The sequence below is a fragment of the Elephas maximus genome, chromosome 3 (genome assembly GCF_024166365.1).
Source record: "Elephas maximus indicus isolate mEleMax1 chromosome 3, mEleMax1 primary haplotype, whole genome shotgun sequence".
Lineage (NCBI taxonomy): Eukaryota > Metazoa > Chordata > Mammalia > Proboscidea > Elephantidae > Elephas > Elephas maximus.
Genome location: NC_064821.1, coordinates 109508858 through 109527972, shown reverse-complemented (window position 1 = coordinate 109527972; position 19115 = coordinate 109508858). Strand labels below are relative to the sequence as shown.

Here is a 19115-nt window from a genome sequence, read left to right as displayed (position 1 = left end):
GTATGGGTTACACTTCAACATAAAGGAAACAAAAACCCTCACAACTGGACCAATGAGCAACTTCATGATAAACGAAGAAAACACTGAGGTCGTCAAGGATTTTGTTTTACTTGCATCCACAATCAACACCCATGGAAGCAGCAGTCAAGAAATCAAAAGACTCATTGCATTGGGCAAATATGCTGCAAAAGATCCTTTAAAGTGTTGGAAAGCAAAGATGTCACCCTGAGGACTAAGGTGCGCCTGACCCAAGCCATGGTGTCTTCAATCACCTCATATGCATGCAAAAGCTGGACAATGACTAAGGAAGACAGAAGAAGAATTGACGCTGTTAAATTGTGGTGTTGGTGAAGAATATTGAGTATACCATGGACTGCCACAAGAACGAACAAATCCAGAATGCTCCTTAGAAGCAAGGATGGCAAGGCTATGTCTCACGTACTTTGGACATTTTATCAGGGGGGATCAGTCCCTTGAGAAGGACATCGTGCTTGGTAAAGTAGAGGGTCAGCAAAAAAGAGGAAGACCCTAAATGAGATTGATTGACACAGTGGTTGCAAGAGTGGGCTCAAGCATAGCATCAATTGTGAGGATGGCACAGGATTGGTCAGTGTTTCATTCTCTTTTGCATTGGGTCGCTATGAGTCTGAGCCAACTCAAATGCACCTAACAACAACAACCTTCCCGCTTAGCCAAGATGCCTTTAAATTCAAAACACCCTACCAGTCTGCAAGGAAAAACTCGTTGCTGTCAACTTAATTCCAACTAATAGCAACCCTATGGGGCAGAGTAGAGCTGCCCCATAGGGTTTCCAAGGCTGTATACTCTTTACAGAAGTTGTCTGCTACTCTTTCTCTTGCAGAGTGTCTTTGGGTTTAAAGCTGGTGGGTTTGAACTGCCAACCTTTTGGTTCGCACCCGAGTGCTTAACCACTATTCTATCAGGGGTCCTTCTTAATCTGCAAGCAAGAATCAAAGCCATAGTTCAAGGCCAAGAAAGGCCCTTTTATTATCCTTTTGAGCAGGACTCCAATCCACAAAGTCCTGGAAGCACCTTGAGGCTAAACTCTTAAGTCATTTCTGAAGTGGTGCACAGGGAGGCTCTCTCAGCAGGCAGGTTTTTAGAAGACAGGCAAGCAAGGAAGAAGATGGTCTGAGAAAGTCAAGAAACTTTCTTTGCTGCTTCCTGATTATTTATGAGTCCAAAAATGTGCCTTGTCTTAGCCAGGGATTACTGGAAATGGTACCTAGGGAGCAAGGAATCTGAGACCCACGATAGGAGGTAGATAAATCTCTACCCCAATTCTAAATGGGAAAAACAGGAGTATAAACATTTCCAAGCTTGTTCGTTTGCTCCTCTGTCTCTACAGCACAGTAACTGCTGGGAGGAGGGAGTTGCAGCTCTCTGTTCCTCATATAGTCAAGTTGCCTGTAGCTAACACACCAGCAGACAAAGGATGTGAGAGATTGGGTGCCATGAGCTGGAGCTGGAATGACTGGCTGAAAAGACCAGTGAGTGATGAGGCCTGACCCTCTCCGCGTGACGGTTCCCAATGATAAGCACCTCCCCTTTGAGCAGGTTTTTAAGAATCAAGATGGACCATAAAGGGTCATTTGCCAAGCCTATATACAAAACAAAGCACCTAGGGCAATAAGTGTTAAACTGCTGAAGAATCCCTCATAGCTGGTGATGGAAACTGATGGTGAATGGAAATTGCTCATCGGCACCTCACCTCAAGTGGCACTCTGCCTGTCTCTCCACCCCCCACCCCACCTTGCAAGAGGCTTCTGGTCATTTCTCATCTATTTTATGACAGAATTCCATAGCTCTCACCTTGGAGGTTCCTTTTCCTTAGGTGAGCAGACCTGTCAAAATGGATTAACAAGGGTCAGGGGAGAGTCCTGTGAATGAAGGGGAGCTGATTTCCATGTCATGTGTTTCTGTGCTGGGTTCCAGGCAAAGGCACCAAAGAGCTCATAGTTAGGGATAACATAGACGTAACAGATCTGGCAAGGAATTCTCTGGATATATTCAGGTTCCTGATTTCCTATCAAGAACGTGTTCCTCTCAGTGCTTCCATGCCTAGACCAGGTTAAAAAAAAAAATAGGTGAATGGAAAAGGAAACTGAATGTGGAGACTAACTTTAGATGTTCAGGAAAAGCTTCTCTGAAGAAATAGAAATTAAGCAAAGAACTGAAGGAGGCAAAGAGCAAAGGAAAGAGGATTCTGGGTAGTAGGAACCCCACTGTAAAAAATCCTTGGGCAGGAAAGAGCTTGGCTTGCTGGAGGAACCTAAAGGAAGCTAGTGCAGCTGGAGCATGACTAGAGTGGAAGAATTGTGCAAAAAGACGTTCGAGGGATAGCGGCAACAGCCAAAGTGTGAGGGCCTGTTTTGTTTTGTTAAATTTTTATTGTGCTTTAAGTGAAAGTTTACAAATCAAGTCAGTTTCTCATACAAAAATTTATATACACCTTGCTATATACTGCTACTTGCTCTCCCCGTAATGAGACAGCATGCTCCTTCTCTCCACTCTCTATTTTCATGTCCATTCAGCCAGCTTCTGACCCCCTCTGCCCTGTCACCTACCCCCCACAACAGGAGCTGCCCACATAGTCTCATGTGTCTACTTGATCCAAGAAGCTTACTCTTCACCAGTATCATTTTCTATCCCATAGTCCAGTCCAATCCCTGTCTGAAGAGTTGGCCTTGGGAATGGTTCCTGTCGTGGGCTAACAGAAGGTCTGGGGACCATGACCACTGGGGTCCTTCTAGCCTTAGTCAGACCATTTTTTTTTTTTTTATCCCACTGCTCTCCTGCTCCCTCAGGGGTTCTCTGTTGTGTTTCCTGTTAGGGCAGTCATCGGTTGTACCCAGGCACCATCAAGTTCTTCTGGTCTCAGGCTGATGTAGTCTCTGGTTTATGTGGTCCTTTCTCTCTCTTGGGCTCATAATTACCTTGTGTCTTTGGTGTTCTTCATTCTCCTTTGGTCCAGGTGGGTTGAGACCAATTGATGCATCTTAGTGGCCGCTTGCTAGCATTTAAGACCCCAGATGCCACTCTCCAAAGTGGCATGCAGGATGCTTTCTTAATAGATTTTATTATGCCAATTGACTTAGATGTCCCCTGAAACTATGGTCCCCAAACCCCTGCCTTCTACACTGGCCTTTGAAGCATTCAGTTTATTCAGGAAACTTCTTTGCTTTTCGTTTAGTCCAGTTGTGCTGACCTCACCTGTATTGTGTGCTGTCTTTCCCGTCACCTAAAGTAGTTTTTATCTACTTTCTAATTAGTGAATACCCCTCCCACCCTCCCCGCCCTTGTAACCATCAAAGAATATTTTCTTCTCTGTTTAAACTGTTTCTCAAGTTCTTATAATAGTGATTTTATGCAATATTTGTCCTTTGGCAACTGACTAATTTCACTCAGCATAACGCCTTCCAGATTCCTTCATGTTATGAAATGTTTCACAGATTCATCAGTGTTCTTTATCGACGAGTAGTATTCCATTGTGTGAATATACCATGATTTATTTATCCATTCTTCCGTTGATGGGCACCTTGGTTGCTTCCATCTTTTTGCTATTGTAAGCAGTGTTGCAATGAACATGGGTGTGCATATATCTGTTCATGTAAAGTCTCTTATTTCTCTAGGATATATTCCAAGGAGTGGGATTGCTGGATCGTACGGTAGTTCTATTTCCAGCTTTTTAAGGAAGTGCCAAATCGATTTCCAAAGTGATTGTACCATTTTCCAATCCCACTAGCAGTGTGTGTTCCAGTCTCTCCACAATCTCTCCAACATTTATTGTGTTTTTTGGATTAATGCCAGCCTGGTTGCATAGTGGTTAAGTGCTACGGCTGCTAACCAAAAGGTCAGCAGTTCAAATCCACCAGGCGCTCATTGGGAACCCTATGGAGCAGTTCTACTCTGTCCTATAGGGTTGTTATGAGTCAGAATTGACTCGATGGCAGTAGGTTTGGTTTTTTTTTTTTTCGCTGGAGTGAGATGGAATCTCATTGTAGTTTTGATTTGTATTTCTCTAATGGTTAATGATCATGAGTATTTCCTCACGTATCTGTTAGCTACCTGAATGTGTTCTTTAGTGAAGTGCTTGTTCATATCCTTTGCCCATTTTTTAATTGGGTTATCTGTCTTTTTGTAGTTGAGTTTTTGCAGTATCACATAGATTTTAGAGATCAGATGCTGATCGGAAATGTCATAGCTAAAAACGTTCTCCCAGTCTGTAGGTAATTTTTTTTACTCTTTTGGTGAAGTCTTTGGATGAGCATAGGTGTTTGATTTTTTAGGAGCTCCCAGTTATCCAGTTTCTCTTGTGCATTGTTAGTAATGTTCTGTATACTCTTTATGCCATGTATTAGGGCTCCTAAAATTGTCCCTATTTTTTCTTCCATGATCTTTATTGTTTTAGATTTTATATTTAGGTCTTTGATCCATACTGAGTTAGTTTTTGTGCATGGTGTGAGGTATGGGTCCTGTTTCATTTTTTTGCAGATGGATATCCAGTTATGCCAGCACCAGTTGTTAAACAGACTGTCTTTTCCCCATTTAACTGACTTTGAGCCTTTGTCAAATATCAGCTGCTCATATGTGGATGGATTTATGTCTGGATTCTCAATTCTGTTCCGTTGGTCTATGTATATGTTGTTATACCAGCACCAGGCTGTTTTGACTACTGTAGCGGTATAATAGGTTCTAAAATCAGGTAGAGTGAAGCCTCCCACTTTGTTCTTCTTTTTCAGTAATGCTTTACTTATCCAGGGCTTCCCTTTCATATGAAGTTGGTGATTTGTTTCTCCATCTCATTAAAAAATGTCGTTGTAATTTGGATTGGGATTGCATTTTATCTATAGACGGCTTTTAGTAGAAAGACATTTTTACAATGTTAAGTCTTCCTATCCATGGGCAAGGTATGTTTTTCCACTTATGTAGGTCTCTTTTGGTTTCTTGCAGTAGTTTCTTGTAGCTTTGTTTGTATATGTCTTTTACATCTCTGCTAAGATTTATTCCTAAGTGTTTTATCTTCTTGGGGGCCCCTGTAAATGGTATTGATTTGGTGATTTCCTCTTTGATTTTTTTTGGTTGGTGTAGAGGAATCCAACTGATTTTTGTATGTTTATCTTGTATCCTGATACTCTGCTGAACTCTTCTATTAGTTTCAGTAGTTTTCCTGAGGATTCTTTAGGGCTTTCTGTGTAGAAGATCATGTCATCTGCAAATAGAGATACTTTTACTTCTTCCTTGCCAATCTGGATGCCCTTTATTTCTCTATCTAGCCTAACTGCTCTGGCTAGGACCTCCAGCACAATGTTGAATAAGAGTGGTAATAAAGGGCATCCTTGTCTGGTTCCCGATCTCAAGTGGAATGCTTTCAGACTCTCTCCACTTAGGATGATGTTGGCTGTTGGCTTTGGATAAAAAAAAAAAAAAAGAAACCCAGTGCCCTTTATTATGCTGAGGAATTTTCCTTCTATTCCTATTTTGCTGAGAGTTTTTATCATGAATCGGTATTGAACTTTGTCAAATGCCTTTTCTGCATCAGTTGATAAGATCATGTGGTTCTTGTCTTTTGTTTTATTTATATGATGGATTACATTGTTTTTCTAATGTTGAACCATCCCTGCATACCTGGTATGAATCCCACTTGGTCATGGTGAATTACTTTCTTGATATGTTGTTGAATTCTATTGGCTAGAATTTTGTTGAGGATTTTTACATCTACATTCATGAGGGATATAGGTCTGTAATTTTTTTTTTTGTGATGTCTTTACCTGGTTTTGGTATCAGGGATATGCTGGCTTCATAGAATGAGTTTGGGAGTATTCTGTCCTTTTCTATGCTCTGAAATACCTTTAGTAGTAGTGGTGTTAACTCTTCTCGGAAAGTTTGGTAGAACTCTGCAGTGAAGCTGTCCGGGTCAGGGCTTTCTTTTTGGCAGGGGAGGGGGGAGAGATTTTTTTGATTACCTTTTCAATCTCTTCTTTTGTTATGGGTTTATTTAGTCATTCTTCATGAGGGCCTGTTTTAATGCACTGAACTGTTGACCCAAAACTAGGATTTCCTGACTTGTTCGTTACAGCTGTCCTTTATGTGACTGCTACCAAATTATAATCCCTCCAATGCTCAAAACTTTTCTCCACGGAATGAGGATTACTCGAGATACCACCTTTCTCTGAGAATTATTGATCAGACTATAATCAGTAATGACAACCCTTTACCCTTAAAGTACTTTTTATATACCAAAGCATTATACATATATATCTCTGTATATATAATTGGTTTTAGATTATCATTTTTTTAATAAAAAATAGCTCCTAGAACTTTAAATTCAGGGTGGATATGAAAACATCTTTTGTTAACAAGGAGGAAATACAGGTTAGGAGTTGTACCTGAGGTCCCAGATATTGTTCCATAGAGCAGCATTATCTAATAGAAATATAATGTGAGCTACAAATGCAAACAAGTCATTTAAAATTGTCTAGTAGCCACATTAAAAAGGATCAGGTAAAATTAATTCTAATAATATATTTCACTTAATTCAGTATATAAAAATATTATCATTTCAACACATGATCTATACAAAAATTATTAATAAGATATTTTACATTCTTTTTTTGTATTAAGCCTTTGAAATACAGAGTGTGTTTTACACTTATACTACATCTCATTTTGGACTGGTTACGTATCAAGTGCTCAATAACCACAGGCTGCTACCCATTGCCGTCGAGTCAATTCTGACACATACTGACCCTACAGGACAGAGTGGAACTGCTCCATAGGGTTTCCAAGGAGGAGCTGGTGGATTCGAACTGCCAACCTTCTGAGCTCTTAACCACTTGTGCCACCAGGGCTCCCGCAGGCTGCTAGTGGCTACCATACAGGACTGAATGGCACTAGAGCCTCATAATGGGGAAGGAATCCAGAACAAGTATCGATACCTCCTTTTTAAAAGGTGAGGACACTGAGGCCCAGAGCTTACAGGTCACTGAGTTGGTGGTGGAGCTGGGACTAGAATCAAGGTTCCTTGTGAAGTACTCTTTCCCCAGATCACACTGCCCTTCCCTTGGGAACAAGATGGATGAGTAAGAGAACCAGGATTAAAAAGCAACTATCTGCGCTGAGGAGTCCCTGGGAGGTGTAAACAGTTAATGCACTTGACCATTAACCAAAAGGTTGGAGGTTGAAGTCCACCAGAGGCACCGTGGAAGACAGGCCTAGTGATCTACTTCAATTGAAAAAAAAAAGCCATTGAAAATCCTATGAAGCACAGTTCTACCTGACACACACGGGGTTGCCATGAGTTGTAATCAACTCAGTGGCAAGTGATATCTGTGCTGGGGACTGTGATGGGACTTCATTGTCAGCACTTTATTTAACCCTTATAAAAACCTTATGGAGTCGTCATTTCTCTCCTTTTACATATGAGGTAACACAAGCTCTGCATGCTTCAATAGCTGATAGTGGCAAAAAGATACTAAAGAAAAAAACCAAACCCGTTGCTATTGAGTCAATTCTGATTCATAGAGACCCGATAGGACAGATGGAACTGTCCCATATGGTTTGCAAGGATAAGCTGGTGGATTTGAACTGCCATCCTTTTGGTTAGCAGCTATCATGGATTGAACTGTGTCCCCCCAAAATATCTGTCAACTTGGCTAGGTCATGATTCCCAGTATTGTATGATTGTCTACCATTTTGTCATCTGGTGATTTCCCTTTGTGTTGTAAATCCTATCACTATCATGTAATGAGATGGGTTAGTGGCAGCTATATCGAGGAGATCTACAAGATTAGATAGTGTCTTAAACCAATCTCTTTTGAGATATAAAAGAGAAGAGAGCAGAGAGACATGGGGACCTCATACCACCAAGAAAGCAGTGCCAGGAGCAGAGTGTGTCCTTTGGACCCTGGGTTCCTGCATGGAGAAGCTCCCAGACCAAGGGAAGGCTGATGAGAAGGACCTTCCTTCAGAACTGACAGAGAAAGCCTTCCCCTGGAGTTGATGCCCTGAATTTGGACTTATAGCCTACTAGACCGTGATAAAATAAATTTCTCTTTGTTATAGCAGCACTAGGTAACCAAGACAGCAGCCAAATTTTTTAACTACTGTGCAACCAGGTCTCCAATAAAAAGGTATCAGTCCTTTGAGTAAAATAATGCTAATAACAAAAATCTGCTGAACTTGGGTTGTCTTAAATGTATAGCACATGGATAGTCCAAGAATTCCATGAGGAATTTCTCCAGGCAGCAATCAGTTTTGAAGATGGAACACAAGGATGGATACCCATGCCCTGAGACCCATGTCTAAAAGGACTGTTCTTCAGTTTTCCCAGTGCCAAGGCTCCCAATACAGTCCATCCTTATATTGTCCCACTTTACCCACTTTCAGGTCGAAATATATATAATTAAGAGCACAAGAAAATGACCTACTTATCTCATCGAGACTAGCCAATAACCAAGGTCCAAGTTACAGATCAGTCAATACTGTTTAAAGATACTATATATGTGCCAAGGAAAGATCAAGTTATAGAGAGAGGGTACAAGAGGAAGCAATCACTCCCTAACTAGAGAACATGGTCATAGCCCTTGATGGTGAACCCCTGAGGACACAGGTGAGCTAAGGGGTTGAGTCCAGGTTGTATCCTTCTATTGTGAGCCTGTGAGTGGCTGTCCCACAGCATCACACAGAAGTGTGATGGAGAGATGTGCTTGTTGGCCAGGAAAACAATCTTAAGTGACAGACTCAAATATCCCCACTTTATAGGAAGCTCAGAGTTGTAGTAAACTCCAGAGCCCATGTGCCTAAGAGCCATGTTATACCCTTCCCTCCTATATACAAAGCTCCAAGCTGGTAAAGAACTCTAGCTCTTCATTTAAAAAAGCAAACCAGGATAAAAATACCCCCAAATCTAGTCTGTCAGCACAGAAAACTATTTGCAGTTGGAAGCAGCCCTCAATATTTTTTTAAGTAGTAGGCTCCCTCCCTTTCTCCACCTCCGGGTGCAATTTCCAGTCCTTCCTCCAAAAGAAACATTTGGCTTTCTATAGAGAACCTCTGAGACCTTGTGTGACTGAACATGGAAGAAGGAAAAGAGGCCCTCATCACACCCCACCCCAACACTCCCAAGGGGAAGCTGAGGTTGGGCCCCTGTAGATTAATTTGTTTTAGGAGGTACTTGGTTCTGAAGCATTTGTTTCAGAAATTACCCCCTATGCCCCATCAATAGTAGCTTTCAATGGCTCTTCCCGGGTGGCCTTGTCTCTTTTACATTTCATTTCCTGTTGGAAAGGATAAACAGGTAACGTTTAATGCCACTGGCTGGACCTGAGTGAGGCTGGGGAGCCAGGGCAGGATTGATGGGTGGAATAGAACAGCTGGATGGAGAGAAAGGCATTAAAGAAAACCACATGATGGATTTTATTTTACTGCTTTGCCATATGAGGAAACTCACCCCACAGGAGGTAGGGATATGAATGCAAGGGAGACAGCTGCCATGTTGGACATGGTTCCCCGGACTTGGTGCCTGTAGACCTTCAAGGGAATTCTGGCACTGCCACTCACCAGCTATGCCCCTTGGCCAAGTTCTTTAACTGCATGAGTTTCAGTTGCCTCATCTGTTCCACCTCAAGGGCAATGTGAATTCAAATGATGTATCAACATGTTAAGCAAGTGCCTCTCATGCAGTAGGTATTCATAGCTGGGATTTGAACCCAGGCAATTTAACGCTATATATCAGACATTGTGTTTTCGTCTATATATCAGACATTGTGTTAGGCAATAGGAAAGAGTAAGCAATAGAAAAGAGAGCCTCTGTCTTCAAAGACGCAAGAACAGAATAGATAATTTCAACACAGTGTGGTAGGGGACTCCGATCAAGATATATATGGGATGATACAGTATCTCACATATGAAATATTTTGGGGCAATGTTAATGCCATGGTCAATTATGTTAATAGAGAATTTGTTAGTTGTCTGTCTCTTCCTCTAGAATGTAAGGTCCTCCAAGGCAGAAATACAGCACTATGTCTACTAGGGGCACCGCAGGGAGAAATGGAGGAGGGAATGTTTCAGGTAGTGCTTAAATGAAGAAGGAGTTGGCCAACTGAAGAATAGAGGCGAAGGCAATCCCGTCAGACAGAACTGCACGAACAAAGGCATGAAACTGGAAATAGAATGGTATGTTTAGGAAATTAGAGGCTGGTTGTTGAAACAAATGGAGTACAAAGTATGGGGGGGGCGGTATGGTGAGAAGAGTTGGCAAAAGTAAGACCATGCGGAACTTTGTTTGCCAAGTTAAGGAATGTGACACTTGTGTGGGTGAACACTCTTAAGGCCTGAGTGGGAATCTGCTAATCTAACAGGATCTGAAAGCTCTACCTCACCCCTAAAATATGTCTCCTTTACTCCCCTGTTTAAAAAAAGTTAAAAAAAAAAACATTGCCATTGAGTAGATTCTGACTCACAGTGATTGTATAGCAAAGAGTAGAACTGCTCCACAGGTTTCCAATGAGCGGGGCTGGTAGATTCAAACTGCCAACCTTTTGGTTAGCAGCCAGGCTCCTTACTGAGCCACCAGGGCTCGCTCTATCCTGCCAAAAGTTCCTGCCCAAAGAAATAACCACATTAACCAAAACCAGCTGTTGCTTTGTATTCTCCAATTAGTTTATCAGCTTTGCCAGCCAGATTAATTCTCACAACAACCCTATGAGGTACATACTATTATTATCCCATTTTACAAATTACAAAACTAAAGAACAGAAAGATTGAGTGGCTTGCCCAAAGTCACACTGTACACAGTGTACAGTCAGGATTCAGATCTAGTTATCTTGGCTCCAGAGTCCATTCTCTTAACCACCATATTACTTCATATCTATCCTTCAGGCTATTTCTCTCTTTAGCGGTATGTAACCACTATTTAACCCATTTAATGAATTTTTCATTTCTATAAACTAAAGTTTGAATTCTAGAATTTCTATGTAGTTCTTTTAAGATCTATTTTCTGAACCTATTATCCTATACTTTCCCCATGGTTTCTATTTCCTCTTTCACCATGAAACATTTTAAACATACGCATTCTCTCAAATTGGTGCATCATTTTTAGTTTCAAGGGAAGACCTCTCTATACAGACTCTCTCTCATGGTGGCTTTTTTCCTCTCTTACGTGCTGCAATTTTTAAAAGTGAACTCAACATCAGCAGGAGTTTGTTGTTGTTGTTGTTTTGATTTGTTTTTGGTGAAAAACCCACTTGCCATGGGGTGTTAAGATATTTTTATGAGCTGGTTTTGGGTTTGCCCTGTCAGGTTCTCATAGCTTAATCAATTCCAGACCAAGCTGTTATCTTATTGGTTTGTGGCTAGCCCACTTCATGAGAAGTACCAACACTGTACCCACATACAGTGCAGGCTGTGTTCGGATTTTTTGTAGGTGACTCTTTTTCATGGCCTACAGTGGTTGATAGACTTCCTTACCACGTCCTCAGCAGACTTTTCCTTATTTCATGCTTAGGGCAGCCATTCCTCACTCACAGCCTCATGTAGGGAGTTTCCCATGCTGTCAAATCTCATTCCTGTAGGATCCTAAATCAATGGCTCCTTATGACTGTATTTATTTCACATATTTTTATAGGATCTTGTGCTTAATTCTTCTTCACTGCTAATTGCTCCACCATTGAGCATCTTCTTCATTTCTGGCATCTGGAGATTAGCCTTTTTTGCGTACCAGCCTAGCAAAGGATTTTTTTCATTGTGTATTTATTTCTACCAGCATTTCTCTGTTTGGGGGAGAATGTCCCTTAACAGCTTAATCTATCAAATGGGTCAGAAGGCTGTGATTATGCATTTAGATAGCCAACTCTTCCACTAGGCTGTGAGTCCATGGAGAACAGGGACCTTTGTTTGATTCATGAAATAGATCCTACTGCTTCACATAATTCCCAGGGTAGAGAGTAAGAATCAGTAAGGAGTTGATTTATGAATAAATAAATAAATAAATCATGCTTCCCTCTCATTCTAACTGGGAATTAAAGAGTATGTACTATATGCTAGGGAAATATGACACCAAGAATCCTTGAAAACCTTCCATGTTCTAGGGAAGGCAGTGCTGACCAAAACAGGATTTTGAGGCCTGACAAAATGCTGGGCAAAGGTCCAGTTTTGGGCCATTACTTATACTACTTTTTTTCTTGAAGGGGCAACCAATGGTAGTTATAGCACTACGTCTGGTGGAAATTCCAAGTCTGGCAGGTTTGGTTCCTGGATGGTGGCTCTGCTGCCTTTATTAGCACATGCTGATGCTATTCTATAGCCATAACTAGAACTAGTCAGTAATATGCATTGTACAATGATATAATTTTTCTGTTGGATCCATAAGAGGCTATGCTGATTAAGCTCACATACTTAAAAAGCACCTAGCACAGAGCCTGGCACAGAGCAGGTTCTAAATTAACATTTTTTGTTTTTGTTATCGGGTGCTGTTCAGTCGATTCTGACTCATAGCAACCCTATGTGACAGAGTAGAACTGCCCCATAGGGTTTTCTAGGCTGCAATCTTTAAGGAACAGATCACCAGGTATTTTTTCCCTGCAGCGCAGTTGGTGGATTCGAATCACCAATCTTTTGTTTAGCAGCCGTGTGCTTTACCACTGTGATACCAGGGCTCCTTAAGTTAACATGTAGTGTCCTTTATTTTTTCCCTTCCATTTTTTAAAATTCCATAAATACTTACTGAAAACTCCACTGCCTTCCAGGCACCATGCTAGGTGTTGGGATGAAAGGAATTACATGCAGTCCCTGCTTTAATCCCCTTCATTAGAAATGTCCAAATCAGATTTGACAATAGAAAAATTATTCTAAATGACCTTTGATGTAAGATGAAAAGATATCTCACCTCATCCTGCCATGCTAAAATGCCTAATACAGTGTAACCAGCAAAATAACTTTGGCCTTTTGCTGTTTTGTAAAATAAAGTTATCTTCCCCCAGAGAGGAAAAACAACCCACAGTGAATATATTAGTGAACAAAAGAGAGTTGACCATAGACAGTAATTTTTGGCAATGACTTTTGGGCTTTTATCACTTTAATCCCAGAACCTAGAAAAATGTCTGAACTCAAGTGGGAGTTAGAAGTTTGGTGAATGTATTTGCACACAGGTGTATGGATGAGGGCCCTCACGAGATAAGGTGTGACTCGACATTCCACACATATTTATTGAGAATTTCCTATGAAAAAGAATTCTTGCTAGATTTTGTAATAGAGACTTCCCCTGACCCAAAAAAAAGAGGGGCGAGGGACAAGGAACAAGATAAAAATCTCACCCAGAAGGAACTTCCAGGCTTATGAGCCAGATAGTAATCTAAATCACCACGTTACAACACAGAAAATGTTAACAGAAGAACAGAGAAAAGGGCTATGGGAGCTCCAAAGAAGGAAAGACCACTTCCTGTTGAGAGATTAGAGAAGACTGTGGATGCTGTGGAATTTATGCTTGGTCTTGAAGGAAAAGTAGGTTGTGGACTTGTAGAATGGAAGGGCAATCCAAGTGGAAGGAATGGTTTAGACAGCGTCAGAAAAGCACAAGATACAATAAGAAGAAATAGAAATTTGGGTGAAGTGTAAGGTATATAAAAGGGACTAAAGAGAACTAAGGCTGGAAAGGTAGATTGAGCAGGATTGCAGGGGCTTTGAATTTGTCCTGATTTACCACTCCGTGACATAGGATCTCTATGGAGCAGCCAGTTCTTGGCATATGGTGGGACTTAATTAATACTGAACAATAACCCTCATAGCAGAAATCTGTTCCTCACATGCACACAGGAAGCTACCATCTGTAGGCACAGGCAATTACAAACATTCCAAATACTCTATCCTGAACCCTGCGAGCACATCAAATGCTCCGTGTAAAAGGTCACCCAGCAAACATTTCGGATCAATCCTGGCTCAGGCTGAATCAAATCCCCTAAATAAGATCCACTAGATGCAGTGTCAGGAAGGTCAGAAACGACCCGATTTCACATCTTGAAGCATTTTTACCATGTGGAACGTTTTAGAGGAAGAAGGGAAAGAAAAGAAAGAAGAAGAAGAAAAAAAAAAACCTTTCCAGAAATAATAGAATGTCAAGCAATTAAATATTAAATGATCACAAAAGGAATTTATTTTGGCCCCCACCTCCTCCTAGTGATCTAAAATGCAGTTGATTTCAAAGAAGGCCATGCCAAGATTAAAAATGGAGTTTCACGTCTCCCTGCCCCTACCTCTCCTGTGTCCCCACTGCATACCTTTGTCGAGTTCACTTGAAATGTTCCATGATGAGGTAGGCATTAATTCAGCAGTGACTGACAACTCGGTTTCTGAGAAGAAAAACAAGGGAGGGGAGAAAGACAAGGGCCGTATTAATTATAGTAACTAATGGGCTGTTAGATGCATTACAGGGGATTTCCAAAGGCTCTGCCTTCTGAGGCAGACCACTGCGATCTCATAGTTTATTAAACTGGAATGGCTGTTCCGGGTTGCCTGGGAGAGGTGCCTACACTATAGAGGCTGCCCAGATTAGCAATCTATAGTTCAGGTTTGAGGAGTTTTACTTTAAAACCCTGGCTTAGAAATTAAAATAAAAATATTTCATTAACTAAAAAATGTATCAGCAGAAATTACTATTCACAAACAAAAACTCTTCCTTTCCTTGTTAAAAGAGTAGGCTTAGACTAATATATTCAACAATCTTCCCATGAAAAATAAGAACAACATTGCTTCTGCTGCTTAATTCATTTGTTGTGCTTGTGAATTGTTAGTATTTTTATTCATAGAGAAATCCACTTCTCTACATTGGAACTTAAAGACAAAGGAAATCTTCGAAGTACATAAATGTAGTTATCTGTGTGTATTAATTATAAATTTGTATTAATTTGTTTGTATTAATGTTAAGTCATTAACCAAACTTAACTTACAACATGATTTTTCAAAATTACTATAAAATTAAAGGAAACATGCAAATAACGATCTAAAGGACATAACATACTATGATTAAAAAATTTGTCCATAATATATGGTGCTATACAAATGATGTTTTTGTCATTTTTGAAATTTTAAGCAAGCACACCGTCCCACTAGCATATTTTAATAGGGTTGAGCTAATTCCACCCCAGACAAGCCATGTCTTCTCTGTCTCTCTTACACACACACACACTCACAGTATTAAAAACAAAACATAACAAAAAAACCAGCTGCCATTGAGTCACCTCCGACTCATGACATTCCTGTGTGTGTCAGAGTATAACTGTGTTCCATAGGGTTTTCAATGGCTTATTTTTTGAAAGTAGATCACCAGGCAAAGGACAGATTATCCAATAAGCAAGGTACGCACGGGCTTACTTGTGCTTACTTACTAACCTGTAGTGCACGATTGCACTACAGGTTAGTAAGTAAGCACAAGTAAGCCCGTGCGTACCTTGCTTAATGTAAGTCTGTGTGTACCTTGCTTACTGATTAATCCATCCCTATCCCAGGCGTTTTTTCTGAGGTGCCTTTGGGTGGACGTGAACCGCCAATCTTTTGTTTAGCTATTAAGCACGCTATCCATTTGCACCACGCAGGGACTCCTTCACAGTATTACAGAATATTAATTATGGACGGGATGTTGGAAAGCCCAGGGCCATTAGTTATATACCATACATAATGTCAATTCCCCTCCATCCCTCCAGTTCAGACATCATTAATCAATTAGAGTCCTATATACCTCCTAAGCCTAGGATCTGCCTTAGAGTCTTTTCAATGCAATGCTCTATGTAGCCACTAAAAATGGATCTGAGTTGGCATGCAAGATGAACTTTTGTAAGTGGAGGAATTAAGATTCAAATCCAAGTCTGTCTGAATCTACCGCCCACACATCTCCCAGCAACACACACTGCCTAGTACTCAAGTCTTTGCGAGACCTGACTTTTTTTTCACCTTACCTCTGGCTTGACCCTTTCACCTAGATAAGCTCACTTTCTACATGTTCTTATTTGCTAATGCCAAATGGCCATAGAAGCCACACACCATCGTCACTAAGTTTGCCAAGGACAGGATGTTTACCCACTGAGACCTTACAAAGGTACACTTCCAATCTGCCTACTAGGTCTCCGATCAACCTACCACACACAGCAAACAAAAGGGTCATTTGGTTTGAGTGGCTCTCCTTGGCTTACCTCTTCCCCTGTCCTAGAGGCAGGTGGGAAAAGGAGTAGACGAACTACACACACCTACCCCACCCAAGTGGCTCTAGTCTCCTCATATGTCCTGAGCCAAAAATGGCATAGATTCTTTTAGGAGGACTTGAAGTCAGTTGGAAGAAACCCTGGTGGCTCAGTGGTTAAGTGTTCAGCCGCTAACCAAAAGGTCAGCGGTTTGAACTCACCAGAGGCTCCATAGGAGAAAGAGGTGACAGTCTACTTCCATACAGATTACAGCCTTGAAAACCCTATGGGGCAGTTCTACTCTGTCCTATAGGGCTGCCATGACTTGGAATCGACTTGATGGCAATGGGTTTGGTATTTTTGGTGTTTGAAGTCAGTTGGGCAATATGGCAGGGATCATAAAGCACAGACAGATCCAAAATATGAAACCAAAAAGAAAAATTTACCCAAGTAGGTAGGAAAAATGCTAACATAAAACCACAGTAGAAAGCAGTGTTTCTGGTATCAACCACTTGTCCTAGGCATGGGTAACGCACGCAGGCAATTTCACCAGGGTAAGCTAATTACCTACATTTCAAGACCCTCCATATTTGACTCTAACTGCATTCTAACCTGACCCCCAGCCTGCTGCCATCCACTTTGGCTCTTTGAATAACGGCCCCTCCTTTGCAGTACTAGGGACTACTGTGGTTCTTCACCTTATAAAAAGCCTCTGCGGGTGCTCCAATATCCAGACTTCAGGGAGCTTGGGAATAGAAACATGGCAGGCAGGGAGGAATATCAGAAGAGGAACCAAAGGATGGGGAAGTGGTGGGATTAAGACAAGCCTTGACTACATTTACATTCAATATTTTCATAGCTTCATCTTACTACTGCTCACAGTTAAATTGCCAGAAATATAGGTTTCATTTTACAATATTCATTTTATAGAAAGTTAGCTGTATGTCACTTGATTTTTCCAACATGAGTGTGAATTGCTGATTGAATATAATTTGGGACCGATGACAAATGAATAGATTCTTGGCACTGTTAACAGTGAAATTGTTCCCCCACATGTCCCTGGACACCAATCACCACTCAGTCCTTGGGCTATGGCAAAGGTCATTTCCATTCACAAGCTCATTAAGCAACTGGGCTGATTCTGAGGAATTTTGTCCTCTGTCTTACGATTCATTCCTTGAGATAACCACATGTTCAGCTTCTCTGATAAAATGATAATAACAGATAAATTATCTTAAAATATGAACAACCTTGAAAAATATTACCTTCCAAGGCCAAGTTTTTTAGAAGAAAGGCTGTTTACTAGATGTGAAAAGTATAATATTAGTAATTCCTCTCACAAAAATGATGTCTAACAATCTTTTTTATATTTTTTCCTTTCTTTCTTTCTGAAAGAAAGGCTAAATCTTAAGTGAGAAAAACTGAGCACATCTCAACTTGAGCTTCATTGATTCCAGGGTCACCTGTGGCTTTGGAAAGAGACATTGCCCCACGAGCCTTGGCCCTGAGGGATCTCTACTGATAGATTAACCTTCTCTCCTGTCCTCTCTACCCTGGGAAAAGGATGGAACCTTTCCAGGCATATATAAAACCAGGCTAGCAGCCTTTCTTTCTGTAAAATCTTTGTGGTAATAACAAATTCATATGTACCAATTAGGAGACAGTAGAATCTTTAATGGAAATACTCACCAGTATTAAAATTCCAATTTCTGCCACTTAAAAATTTTGTGATCCTAACCTCTATTTTCTTACCTGTGAAATCCTAATTTCTGCCACTTTGTGATCACAACCTCTATTTTCTCACCTGTAAAATGAGGACAACAAAAACCGTCTCAGAGGACAGTTATTGTTGTTAGGTGCATCAAGTTGATTTTCGACTCATAGCGATCCCATGGGACAGAGTAGAACTGCCCCATAGGGTTTTCTAAGATGTAATCTTTACCAGGTCTTTCTCCCATGAAGCTGCTCATTGGTTTGAACCATCAATTTTGGTTAGCAGCCGAGTGCTTAACCCTTGTGTCATCTGGTACATTCGGACTCATAACGACCCTACAGGACACAGCAGAACTATCCTGCAGGGTTCCCAAGGCTGCACTCTTTACTGAAGCAGACTACCACGTCTTTTTCCCGTGGAGCAGCTGATGGGTTTGAACCACTGACCTTTCAGTTAGCAGCTAAGCATGTAAACACTGTGCCACCAGGGCTCCTTCAGAGGACTGTAGTGAGGGTTAAATTAGATAGTGGATCAAGAAGGTTCTGCATGGTATCCAGGCTAGATTGGATACTCAAGACCATTCCTGCCTTCCCCTCTGTCTAGTAAGGCAGATGGTAGTCATCATCTATATGGACATCCTTGGTTAGCTGCTATGTCTCTGTTTGAAATAACACATTTGCCATGCATTTAGAAAGATTTCGCATTTCACATGCCTCCCTAATCCAAGCCAATCTTTTCATTCTGTGAGGTTTTCCTGAATCAGCCACCAGTTCTCTAAGAACATAAGTGTTTTTATGTGGTTTTAGACAATTTAAGCAAATCAGGCATGTTTTAGAAAACTCCAGCCCTTATCTTTCCTGTCCTCTGTAGGAGGGCAAACCTCAAAAGCTATCCCTCCACCGATTTGATCAATAGGAGCTATTATCTTTGCAGTTTCTCTGATGATTGACTTTCTGGCACGGATTCTGCAAAGCCATAAGGTTTTAGTATTTAAGCCTGAACAGTCAGAGCGTTATTTGGCGGGGGGGGGGGGGGGGGGGGGGCCGCGGGGGGGGGGCCTGAATCCTCCTCATTGATAAATGCCTGTGCTCTCTGAGAGCATTACTGGTTCATCTCAGCAGTTGGCAGGTGGTGACTCAACGTTCACAGGATGCGGAAGCTCTTCCAAGAAGCACCCAGCCATGCCACATCCTCTGTGCTGATCCAGGGAT

General features: G+C 41.2%; 1 protein-coding gene across 1 annotated transcript in view; it reads right to left on the bottom strand.

The window, feature by feature from the left end:
* The window catches only part of ROR1 (receptor tyrosine kinase like orphan receptor 1), a 486857-nt gene that overhangs the window by 200955 nt on the left and 266787 nt on the right, over window positions 1–19115 (bottom strand). The window contains exon 2 of the mRNA XM_049879476.1: window positions 14295–14366. Within this exon, the coding sequence (XP_049735433.1) occupies window positions 14295–14366 (72 nt within the window). The remainder of the gene's footprint in view (window positions 1–14294; window positions 14367–19115) is intronic.